Source organism: Ruditapes philippinarum, unplaced genomic scaffold (assembly GCF_026571515.1).
Source record: "Ruditapes philippinarum isolate M1 unplaced genomic scaffold, ASM2657151v2 ctg6368_1_1_1_1, whole genome shotgun sequence".
Taxonomy (NCBI): Eukaryota; Metazoa; Mollusca; class Bivalvia; order Venerida; family Veneridae; genus Ruditapes; species Ruditapes philippinarum.
In genome coordinates, this window is record NW_026852839.1 from 46575 (window position 1) to 60385 (window position 13811).

Consider the following 13811-nt stretch of genomic DNA (forward strand, 5'->3'; position numbering starts at 1 on the left):
AGAGACAAAGGATATTAGGCAAACAGAAAATGTATGGTTATAAAATGTTATCTCAACCTTTGAGAAATCAATGGCTACAGAAATTCCTGATTTTATTGCTGGCAAAGCAAAAATATATGTTATGGTTTTTGGTATATCAGGAACCATTATGGGAACAGATAATAAAGATATTATTGGTAGCCCCTTGTCTTTAACCCCAGTAATGGGTGTGTCTAAATAGCTTAAAATTTGCATTATTTATTTGAATTCATAGACTTATGCAATGGGTTCCGAATCCTAAATATGAGGAGAAGTAAGTGTAAAATATTCCCAAATAAACTCACTTGAGTGTGAATATGTCTCACATAGTGTTTTCCCTCCCTTTGTGTATATTGAAGTGTTTATCAAGTTGTGTGTACATATTCAATAGAGTGCAAATATGTCCAACATAGTGGTTCCCCTCCCATAAACTTATTGAACTTATAAAAGTGTATTTTGAAGTGTTTATCAAGTCTTGTGTAGAACTTTAGTTAAAATTAACTCACTAGGGTATGTATTATGTCCTTAGTAACATGGTGTTTTTCCCTTCCATAATCTTTTTCCCTTCCATAATCTTTCTTACAAAAATAATTTCACTTGAGTGTATATATAGTCCAACACAGTTGTGTATATATTAAACACAGTCTTTTGTCTCCCAAAAACATTCACTATGATAGGAGAATTAAAGGAAAGTTTATTTATAATATAAAAGGTTTGAATGTCTAGTCATGCTCATTAGCAAATAGGTTGGTCGACTACGTGGATGTGCTGGTAATTTTTCCAGCTACTGAATGTTCAAAGTGCTGAATCCTTCCAAATCAAATTCAGAGCTAAATTGTTTAGTTCTTTGATAATTAATATTTTGGTTCTTTTAATTGCTTTCAGTTTGTTTTGTTTGTTTTGGTTCAGAATATTTTTAATGTGTCCACAAATTTGTTTTAAGCAGAAGTAATATATAAAAACAAAGAATTTTTATAAATGCAACTAAAAACTTGCTTAGTTGTGAGTGTCACTGACCTTATTAAAAAAAGGTTCAATTAACATTTAAGTATCCTGTAATTTGTTTTAGTAGTCTTTATTGAAGATGAGAAATATCTATTACCTCCCTTTATGGTCAGATTGTAATAAAATAACCTCCCTTTAAGGTGAGATAGTCCATTTATTAGAAAATGCATGAAGTCTCTTATAATTGCATGGGTCATTTATTTTAGATTACAGCCAAGAAAGAATATATTGCCTTATTTTCATATATTATTTGTAGTTTTAAGTCACACTAGAATTTTAGTTAAAATAGAGCTATGAGTATAGACTTTATTTTATGCTACAGATATGTAAACAAGATCTTTATTACAAATTTTCTGCCGTTTTACAGCCCAGATCACGATGTTTTGGGTCAGAATAGGTCCCCTGCACGCACAGCTCCACCCCTTAAGGGTATTCTGAGCAATGTGGATGAGAGAAATGGGGCGAGGTAGTTAAGTTTTTATTGCTGCAAGTGGTGGAGTGGGAAATTTGCATGCTGCCTGTTAATAAGCATTATTTTATCTGCCTAACAAAACATTTCTGATATATTTAATATATAATTAATTTAATTATGTCTCTCAAAATATTTGGGAGACATATTTTTTTTGCCTTTGCCGTCCGTCCGGTTGTCCATCCGCATTAAGCTTGTCCTGCCTTCATAGGTCAAACTACTGGTTTGATTTCAACCAAACTTTACTGGAGTGAACAATTTTATGCCTAGTTGTGCATGTCACCGGCACATTCCGCTTCGCTGGACAAACTGGCCACCAGAGCTAAAAATAGAAAAATCTAGTCGGCCTTCAAAAGTCAATCTACTGGTGGGATTTCAACCAAACTTTACAGGAGTGATCAGCACCATGTTTAGTTGTGCACATCACTGGCATGTTCTGCTTCGCTGCACAAAACGGCCGCCAGAGCTAAAAATACAAAAATCTTGTCTGGCCTTCACAGGTCAAACTACTGGTGGGATTTCAACCAAACTTTACAGGAGTGATCAATTCCATCCCTAGTTTTAAAAGCACAATACATTCTGCTTCACTGCACAAAATGGTCGCCAGAGCTAAAAATAGAAAAATCTTATCCGGCCTTCACAGGTCAAACTACTGATGGGATTTCAACCAACCTTTACAGGAGTGATAAGTATCATTCCTAGTTGTGCACACCACCGGCACGTTCCACTTTGCTGTGCAAAATGGCCCCAAGAGCTAAAATTAGAAAAATCTTGTCCGGTTTTCTCTGGTCAAACTACTGGTGGTATTTCAACCAACCTTTACAGGAGTGATCAGTACCATCCTTAGTTTTGCACATCACTGGCACGTTCCGCTTCGCTGCTCAAAATGGCCACAAGAGCTAAAAATAGGAAAATCTTGTCCGACCTTCACAGGTCAAACTATTGGTTGGATTTCAATGAAACTTCACATGAGTGACCATACATAGTTTTGGGAGATATATGTTTTTGTGACAAAAACCCTTCTAGTTATGATATAAAATTAGTTTGTATTTGAGTTAGCTTGAGTTTAATTTTCTTCAGATTTTGCTTTTTAATGACCTCTCTTGTCTGTTAACATAATTAAAAGCTTCATCCATTAGTAAATTTTGTCATGGTTAACCTGAAAAAACAATATTTGTTTGAGCTCACACCTTTGTCATTGGTTATTGTCTAAATCATTCATAACATTATTTGTCCAAGGTTAAAAAAGGACTTGAATGTTGATTAGGTTAAACAAAAGCAAAATACCCACTTAACATGTTTAAAGACCCCTTTCAAATGGTTGTGTTATGTATATCCAAACCAATATGTGCTTTGATAGTGCCCAATGGGAACAAAAAGTAACAAGAAGACAATACCTTCTCTTGGCCTATTTCATGTACAAAGCTGGTTGTATTGCAGGACATTCAAGGAATAGCCCTTTAATAGAAGTTTAAAAGGCGAGCATTTGATAATAATTGTGTAGTTACGAAACTTTAATAATGAACTTAAATAAATATGAGTTGGTTTTTTTATTTAAGTTAGTTAATAGTCACGCTTTGTTGTAGAAATACACTGAGTTCACCACAAAGCCTCACCGAGTTGTAAGTAAACTAATGCTACTAGCAGTTTTGCCATAGTCTATAGCTACAAAAGTAGATGTCAATAAATTCATCAAGGTTTTAAAAATACTGAAATTTAGACTTGAGTTTAAAGCAGCATGGCTTCAGATTTCATTGAATTTTTTTAAAAATTATAAATAATGTTATCTTTTGTGAAAATGTTTGTCAAGTACACAAATGACATAATTTGTGCAGTAGAAATAATGGTGAAATGGTAGTTTAAAATTAATATATACATGTAATATCTTGTATGAAATATTTGAAATATAATATGAATAGGGAATATGCATTCTCCTTACTATTAATTTATTATTGTAAAATTTGATAGTTGAATATTTGTTTACTGCCATATTGGGGTGTATGGGCCGGTGGCAGTAAAAACACAATAAAGAATTGAAGGTGTGCTGCTTTTTATGATCTGATTTTCTGATTTAAAACTTTGATGAAATTATTGGTGCTAAAAGGCATCCTTAGAATAGAGAAAGCCTTGTGATATTGGCTGATTCTTACTTTCCGGATATCCTGATATTTTCTTTCTGAACTTTAGCAAAAATTTGAGGCTTTGATTTTAGATATCTCCAGGAAAAATTGGTATTTTCATACTGATATTAATAAAGTATATAAAGTATTGAATAAACTAAAGTGAACTTAAAGTATTAGTTTATTTATAACATGTTGAATCTATAATTAGGAATGATATGTATAAACATTTGGTTATATTTTGCTTAATATCATAGGAATATAAATAATTTTTGGCAAATTTTAGCCAAATTTGTATAGAAAATTTAGGGGATTATGTTTGACTAAAGTTAAGAGGAAAGTTACAGAGAACAGAATTTAGCAGATTTAATTGTCTTAAGATGTTCTTAAACATATGACATAAATATGCAAATTTCTATCCGTCTGTTACTGCTGTTTGAAGACATGCTTTGTGTGATGTGAATAACAGATGCTTGATGTGTAAAAACTGTGCAGATCTTAGTAAAACACAGTTATTTCACAGTTGACTGCTTAATATTCTATCATTTGAATTTAGTTAGTTCCACAGAGTTACGTGGTTTGTGTATAATTATGGAAAAATAAAAAAATTTAAGTTTCCTTTTTTAAAGTTTCTTTAAATTGTTATCATTCATTTTATACTTTGTAACTTTTCTGTTAAAAACTTTGATTTTGTTAGGTTTTTTTTTAATTTTGTCAGTAAGATTTATGTCTTCAGTTTATGGTAAAAGTATATTTATCAAGTATGATTTTTATAAACGCTTAACAAATATTTTAATTTGTTAAAATCAACAAAAATAGTTATACACTTGATGGAAAATACAACTTACATTTTGGTGATTTGTTATGGATTTAGTCTAGATTAAGTTTAGTATTATTAAGAGGGTTGTTACTACGAGAATGATAGTAAAGTAATTTATGTACATTTCAGTGGTGATGATCTGAGACTTGACTTGGGAGGAGGTGGAGCTCCGAGAGGTAGAAGGCGCGAGCGTGATCCTGCACTCCTTGATCCTGGATACGCTGGACTGCTTGAATCACGGAGACCGGTTGGTACAGCGATGCCTCCACCTGGACTCATGTATACTCCATCGTAAGTATAATACAGAGTCCACTTTATTGTTCTGACTCTGTAGTGATCTTCTCTTTGACACTCTCTTGTAATATTATACTGTATAATACTGTATAGCATGATAGAAAACCCTAATCTGACTGTCAAGTTATTAAAGGACAGTTTTATACTCAATACCATTAAAAAATCAACTACTTTGTAACCAACAGAATAATTAATGTCATGATACACACTCATTCTGTTAGGTATAATATCATAATATTCACTTACATGCAAGTGATAATGTTAAGATAAACACTCATTCTGTTAGTGACAATTTGTCAAGATAAACACTCATTCTGTTAGTGACAATTTGTCAAAATAAACACTCATTCTGTTTAGTGACATTGTCAAGATAAACACTCATTCTGTTAGTGACATTGTCAAGATAAACACTCATTCTGTTAGTGACATTGTCAAGATAAACACTCATTTTGTAATTGACATTGTCAAGATAAACACTCATTTTGTAATTGACATTGTCAAGATAAACACTCATTCTGTTAGTGACATTGTCAAGATAAACACTCATTCTGTTAGTGACATTGTCAAGATAAACACTCATTCTGTTAGTGACAATTTGTCAAAATAAACACTCATTTTGTAATTGACATTGTCAAGATAAACACTCATTTTGTAATTGACATTGTCAAGATAAACACTCATTTTGTAATTGACATTGTCAAGATAAACACTCATTTTGTAATTGACATTGTCAAGATAAACACTCATTTTGTTAGTGACATTGTCAAGATAAACACCCATTTTGCTAGTGAAATAGTCAAGATAAACACTCATTTTGTAATTGACATTGTCAAGATAAACACTCATTTTGTTAGTGACATTGTCAAGATAAACACTCATTTTGTTAGTGACATTGTCAAGATAAACACTCATTTTGCTAGTGATAATGTCATGAGAAACACTCATTCTGTTAGTGATAATATTAACACTCATTTTGTTAGTGACAATAACATGATATACACTGTATTTAATGACAAAGTCATGATAAACAATGTCACAATAAACACTTGTCTAATTTTTTAGTGATAATATTCATGATAAATACTGTTAGTGACAAAGTCATGATATCACTCACTGTGTGAGTGATAATTTCAAGATAAACACTCATTTTGAGAGCAACATTGTCATGATAAACACTCTTTCTTATAGTGATAATGTCAAGATAAACACTCATTCTGCTTGCAACATTGTCACTATAAACAATCATTCTGTTGATGAAAACGCATTGTAAACACTCATTCTGTTAATGGCATTGTCATGATAAACACTCATTCTGTGTGTAATAATATCATGATAAATACTTATTCTGTTAGGGTTTAGTGTCTGTATTAAAACTATATGTGTATGTATTTAAAAAACCAGACTTGTACCAAACTTTCTGTGCTAATTAATATCCTTTATATGTACATGGAACTTTTATGTCCATCAGATTCTGCCATTGAATGTCCTCTGCTGCTCTCATTTTCTGTTTGCATTTGAACAGTGCATTTAAAGTCTAATAATTTGGGATATAAAATTGGCTGTGACTTAGCTTCTCTTTAGGGAATTACAAGACTTGGGAAATGATGATTTTATGATTATTGACATTCTATCAGTGACCAATGGTGGCACAGTTTGATCTCTGTTTTATTGTAGAATAGTTATCATATAATTAGTTGAAGATGGAAAGCACTGCCTTGCATATAAGTACTTCTCATAGGGTGTTTAATATATTGTTGAATGCCTAAAAACAATACTGGCCATATATTATGCATGTTAAGTATCTGTATATAGAGTCCAGGTATGAAGGGCATGCACACTGTTATTTAATACTATAGTAGGTCAAAATCTGTTTGTACCTAGTTATCAAGCAAAACAAAAGAAAGGTGCTATTAGAAATCAATATTGAAAATACACACTGGCACTAAATTATTTACTTAACAAATGAATTCTGTTTTTATAAAAGAGTACATTAAAAGCATTGTAAATTATTGGAAAATTTAGGATTAATAGAAAACTGGATACAAACTTTTTTGTGACCTTGTGAGAACTATTTATTGGAATGAGCTGTTAAAGAACTGAAAATATATAAATGATGTTACTGACTGTTATAAAATAGATTTGTCTGAGATACATTATAGTTTTTGGAACTTGATGATATTTGACGAAAATCTGGTGGTGGTCTTGCCATTTGAAGTAAATAATTTATGTATTTTCAGTTTTTGGGGGCCAAGCTCTACATCTTATGACAATTACAACTGATGCTTTGTAAACTGCTTGCTGCAGGCTTTTGCATAACAGACATTCGATGCTTCCCAAATTACCTCTCTTTCCAGTTCTGTAGATAATTGAAACTTTAGAAATAGACTTACTGTGATAATTGTGTCTATTATTTGTTTTGCTGTGATAATTTATGGCTATCATACTTAATTATGTCATTATCGTTAGGGTGTTTTTATCATTCATAATAATTACCGCTATATCAGCATCATAATGGAAGTGAAAAATATTGTTTACTCAATCAGTCATATTTACATCATGCCTACCTGATAGTCTTAACCAGTCTTATTGTTTGAATTTTATGGACTGGTATAAAGAAATTATCTTTAAATATACTTTTCCAATGCAAATATAGATGCAACTAGTAGACCAGTCCTTGTACTAAATTGTTGTTTCTATAGACTGGTATTGAGAAATTTGTAAGTGTCTAATGTAGGCAAAGATGCTAATGGTAAACCGGTCTTTGCTTTGATTTAATATAGACTGGAATTCAGAAATTAGTAAGTGTCTATAATTTATGTAGGCAAAGATGCGAATGGTTAACCAGTCTTTGTTTTTGATTTTATATAGACTGGAATTCAGAAATTAGTAAGTGTCTAATGTAGGCAAAGATGCAAAATGGTTAACCAGTCTTTGTTTTTGATGTTATATAGACTGGTATTCAAAAATGAGCTCTTAACTTCAGATTTCCCAGTGGTGATCAAGATAAACGGTAAAGAAGTCCTTGTATAATTCCCACTCACATCTGACATAGAAATTTACCCATCACATAGCATGTTTTTGTTGTTTGTCATTGCTGTTGTTGATTTCATAACAATATAGATGTTGTTTATATATTTATGTTGTACTTTAAGTATTGTTTTATACTCTATATGGGCTTTATGGTTTTAGATGTATTATATCAATATAGTGTCCCCACAAACTTGGATTGAAAAAAAGGATGTGCAAGTGACTGTGGTATTGAAGGGCAACTTGACTTTTAAGAATTTGATTAGAATTACTTTCCCAAAACTATGAAATTTAGTCATAGTAAACATACATGTCAGTGTAATGGATGATGACTGTTGTCGTCAAATTGCATGACAAATATGTGTATCTCCATTTTTCATATCACATCTTTCTATTTTTGCATGCCTATATACATGTACTGTATATGTAACCAAATTACTCAATGTATCAATCATTCAACATTATATTGTATAATCGATTTTAAATGGACTTTTACATAAACATCTTTGTTGGTCACGAGACTTTTACGACATACTTTTTAACTTCAGATTAACAGACATTCTAGATGTACCATCGATAAACCCCCTGTCTGGGTAAAAAATGCTTAAATAGGCTATCTTTAGTAATACTTTACTTTTGATTATAACAACCTAACTGCTGTATGGCCACAAACAGCTTCCTGAAGGAATGAATTTAATTTTCTAAATGAACAACAAACCAAACCCAGTAATGATAAAATTTGTTGATACATTGATCTGTAATTGAAGATTTTTTTATCACATTTTTTCCTGATTCTTTGCTGAATTATAAGTTATTTTTAGCTAGCCAATGAAAACTGATTCTATAAGAAGAATAGTAGGTGATTGGATTATTGTGTCATTTAAATTAATATGTTTCAGTGATTATGCTTAAATGATTGATAATGCATAATGTTAGGTTATAGTTATTATATAAATATAAAGATGATATTTTGACTGAATAATAATTGCTGTTTGAAGGGCCAAACTAACCAGGTGTTCGGGGTACATAAATATTTCTCAAATAATAGCTTTATCTGTTGTTTTTATTGTATTTACTGAGTCTTTGTACATGTACTTGGAATTTGTTTAACATTTTTGAAGTAACATTTTAGATTTTAGAAATGGTGATCCATTATATTTAATTTGATTTTTTATGTTGAAAAGACATTTATTAACATGTTTAAAGACTTAAATAATTTATGATCTTTCTAATTAAATTTATCTTTCCTTTTCATCTTTGGATTAACTGTTGTTATTTTTTAGTAGATATTAAAAGTTTAATATTTAAGTTTGCATTGTAATTAATTAGATGTATTATACATGTGATGAACGCAAAACTGCAGTATTACTTATAAAACAAGGAAGGACTTGCAATAGTTTTGTAGTCAGCCCTCAAATTGTGTATTGTAAGTTTTGCTAGACATTTATAATAATGTGCATGATAATGTTTTGATATGTTGTCTGGAGTGGTTTTAAATAATATATTTTATTTACTTATAACTTAGGGAATATTGTTACTTGTTTATTTAATAGATTGATCTCTTATCATTATTTTATATATGTTTATATAATTATATTTTATTTTGGGGATTTATATGACTAGTTTTTGTTTGAAATAAATATTTTTTTATAAAAATTGGTGCAAGTGTTATTGTTAGTTATGACAAAGAAGTTGGGCTGCCTACCCAATTAGTAGGAAAGTGTAATGGTTTTGAAGCTATGTGAAAAGAGATAACTGTGTTGTAGTTCATATGATAACTTTGATTACCATATTTATCTCCCTTGTGGCTGAGGGGATGCCTTTACAAATTGAGGCATCAGAATCGAAGCTACCATTTAACCCATTTTGTATTCTTTCCTGTGAGAGATTGAGATTTCATGTTAACTTTTTGGAACATCAGATGAAATACCAATATGCCTGAAATAATGCAAACAGTATAACAAAATATTGAATTCTTGCTCCCACATTATTAGCTGTTTTATATAAACCAAATGACAAGATTTCGTTCGGTTTCTTTTGAAAGTTAAGAGTACAGTTTAGTTCTATTTGTTATACTGTAAAATAATGAATATGGACCTAACTTGCTGCTTATGATCAAGGAAATTTGGGTTACAATTTTTATATGCCAGAAAAGAATGATTAAAGTCACAAATTTCATTACAATGTTTTATATGTAACAGTCTAAATGAAAATACTATAAAATACTGTTAGATTTAGTAAAAATGTTTGTTGAAAATAACATAATTGTGGTTTTAATGTTTATTTAGATTTGCATTGTTTCTTAAAAATAACTAGCTTTATACTTATAACAAATTTTAAAGATCTATTGAATGTCAGAAACATGTATTGTTTAGGTTGGTTGAAGAAAAAAGATAATCTGATGTGTGAAGCCAAGGCTGACAGAGAATTTAAGCATTACTACCATTAATATTGTTAACATTATTAGTTTAAACAGTATTAATCTGAGCTTGATTGTTTAACCACATCTTGCAACTAAATGTTACTCACAATGAAGGATTATCATTATTAAGATTTTCATATTGTATTATTATTTATCATTATTCTTATTGTTCTTTTATTACTGTTATTTACTTAAAAGATACATTTATAATTTAACCAGGATTTTATATATTACGAGGACTGTTTGGTTTTACAGGACATACGTGACAGGAGGAGGAGGTTTAGGTGGTCAGATGAGCTCAATAGACGAGGCATATAACTTTTTCGCCACAAGAAATCCTCTCGATCTGGATGTTGGAGGTGAGTTTATTAAAAAAATATATATCGGTCTGAGCGGTGTTTATCAGCTTTTTAACAACTGATTTGGAGTTTTGATGCGTAGGAATTGACTACGAAGGCCATGCCATTGGTTTAAGGTTTTTTTGCATCAAAATGACATGTCCTGTTTTTAAAATATACTGTTTATACTTAAGATATTTACAATCCAAATAATGATTCACATGGAAAATAGGATTATTAATTTTTATTGTTTAATCTCTATATTTTTACTATAATACTAACAGAGATGTGGTCATGCTGTAAGTTGTTCTTTACATCCATTGATACAATGTAAACCTCCATCTTTAACCTTTAGGTGGTGGGATAGGAGCCGGCATACCAAACTATAACACTGGTGGTGATTATGGAGGGGGTGGGGGCTACCAGCGGTCATCACCAACCCCAAGAGTCACATTTGCTGATGAAGGACCCCCATCAACGTAAGATTTTAATTTCTACAAGTCATGTACTTCATAGAGTATTAATGAAATGTGTATTTAGTGTAAGAATAGTAATTTGTCATAAAATAAACAAAATGTATTATTAAAGTGAATTGGTCTATAACAGAGGGTCTGTGATTCCAGAGATAAGTATGTTGATAGTATCTAGAGCCATTCATGATAACAAACAAAGAAATAATCATATATGGATGTTGAGCTTAAATTGAGAGATACATGGATGTTGTTGTTAATTGTGAGATATATGGATGTTGTTGTTAATTGTGAGATACATGATCTTATAAAACATATCTTAATATATCAAATAAACGATTGTTCTAAAACAAAATACTATTTTTCATCATATTAATATCAAAATAAAACTACTTAGAACTTTATCAACATATTTTCTTAGAAATTTAGCAAAGAAATAGAAATATTTTGTTAGACTATCCAACTAAAATATTTTGTTGTTTTTTATCAATATTTGAAGTACTTATTGAAAATGTGCCCATTGTAGACCAATTCACTTTAAGCTTATAGTAAAGTAATGGTCACATATTCTGGTACAGCATCTATTACAGGCCTATAAAAAATTTGGCATGTCATAAACTGTGTCCAATAACACACGTAAATTAAAAAAAAAATTGAAATACAAGTTTCTGATATGATTCATTTTAAATTTCAGATAGCTAATAGGGATTATGACTTGAATGTTTAGCCAGTGTATAGTCAAGCCCGAGCCTGCACATTTGTCCAGCCTATTATTTGGGGGCTGCCTATTTTTAGCATTCTGATTTAAAAGCGCTTTAAAAATTACAATGGACTGTTTCAAATTCAAAATAGGACAAAACCATAATACAGCTTATTTCAAGAAATTATTGTAACCATGTCATAGCAGAACTAGTCAGTTATATATGAGCCGTGTCACGACAAAACCAACATAGTGCGTTTGCGACCAGCATGGATCCAGACTAGCCTACGCATCCGCTCAGTCTGATCAGGATCCATGCTGGTCGCTATCAGTTTCTGTACTTGTAATAGAGTTGGTAAGCGAACTGCATGGATCCTGATCAGACAGCGTGGATGCGCAGGCTGGTCTGGATCCATGCTGGTCGCAAACCCATTATGTTGGTTTTGTCGTGACGTGGCTCATATATTGATGTTTACTTTATATACGCTCGTTTGAAAAACGGGTTGTATTATGGAAATGCCCCTGGCAGCGGTGTCAAATTTTATCTGGATCATATCTTCTAAACACATGGGGGGGGATTTTATTGAAACTTGGTCAGTATATACATGTATATTCTGTATATATAAATACATACTTTATCTATATCGTAGAAGACGTCGTGACAGAAGTAAGGAGCGTATATCACCATATCAGTTTGGAGACGAGACTGAACAAAGGTCAAGGTCACGATCAGAAACACAAAACTATGGTGCTGAACTGGAACGACAGGTGAGGTGTCTTTACTTGATGTCATGTTTTTTATGTTGATTATTTTGTTAGGGCTTTGAGGTTGATAGAAGAATACAGTTACCGTTTTACACATTATGCCTCAGAAACAAAAATTAAATATTCAATAATTAGAAAGGGCAATCTTGAATTTTATAATGTTTTAATAATGGTTTTAGAGCATATGAACATGCTTATCACCTGAAAAAGTAGTGCTGAGTGTGAAATTAATTATAATAAAAGTATCAAAATTTAAACAAAGTAGTATTTTGACTCAAGTACAAATTACTAAATCATTTTTGGAAAAATTAACGGGGTGAAACTATAGCAGGGCACCAAAAAAAAAAAAGAAAGCTTTTGAGAAATAAAATATAACCAGTTCTGTTGCATAATGGGCCTTTAATTAAGTAATTCAAAAATATTGGCTGTTTATTAGCTAGCTTATGCTAAATTTGAAATTGTTGACTAACATTTTCATTAAGACAACAGCAGTGTTTCTTTTTCTTCATAGAAAGTATATGACAAACTAATTTAATGTTTACATGAATATGGGTGGTTATAAGTGTATTTTTAGTGTAAGTTGTAGAAACTAAAACACAGATGATTGGATTTTTTTTTTACTATTAATGTTAATTGAGACTTTTTGAACAAAAATTGCTACATGTAAATTAAAAAATATAATATATTCTTCAAAAAAAACCAAAAAAAACAGACTGGTTATAAAAGAATTCAACAATCGCTTTGATTTAATTTTTTCAGATTCAGGCAAAAAGAATGCAGAAAATGAGAGAAAAAGAGGAACAAGAAAGGTAACAAATATGCATTAGAATCTCTCAATTGTAATGATGATGACGATTTTGATTTTGCCTAATATTGTCACCAATAAAGATTTAATAGGGTAGTTCAGGTCATTTAACCCTGCTGTTCACTTAGTGCATATTTTGAAACATTCCCTCAGTACAACTTACTTATTTTGTTATTTCCCCTTATAATGTTGATTAGTTTTGTCCAGATTGAAAGATGGACAGGTCCATTTTAAGATATATAAGTGTGGTATGTGTAAATGAATGATTTAGTGCAAGGAGATTATTTTCTGAACAGATGATTTAAACCTTCTAGATTGATCTTTTGTCATTAATATATCAGGTGTGCTGCTAAAAACATCACTTTGACCAAAATCTTTTGTCATATTTATGATACATGTAGTGGTTGATTTTCAAGATTTCTTTGCTTGTTCATTAAATTGTCTTAAAAAAATTCATGCTATAGATATGTGAAGGCATAGATATAACTTCTATAATTACTCGTTTTCCAAATTTCCAAGAAGGGAAGAGAGTTCTAAATGTTTGTTGATGTTATTTTT

The 13811-nt window shown here is 30.9% G+C and overlaps 1 protein-coding gene across 1 annotated transcript in view; it reads left to right on the forward strand.

The window, feature by feature from the left end:
* Positions 1–13811, forward strand: part of LOC132725885 (uncharacterized) — a gene marked incomplete at both ends in the record, with an annotated part of 87250 nt that overhangs the window by 44270 nt on the left and 29169 nt on the right. The window contains 9 exon segments of the mRNA XM_060711078.1: positions 1391–1489; positions 3079–3114; positions 4562–4723; positions 7710–7736; positions 8302–8346; positions 10431–10534; positions 10869–10992; positions 12334–12451; positions 13208–13257. Of these exon segments, the coding sequence (XP_060567061.1) occupies positions 1391–1489; positions 3079–3114; positions 4562–4723; positions 7710–7736; positions 8302–8346; positions 10431–10534; positions 10869–10992; positions 12334–12451; positions 13208–13257 (765 nt within the window).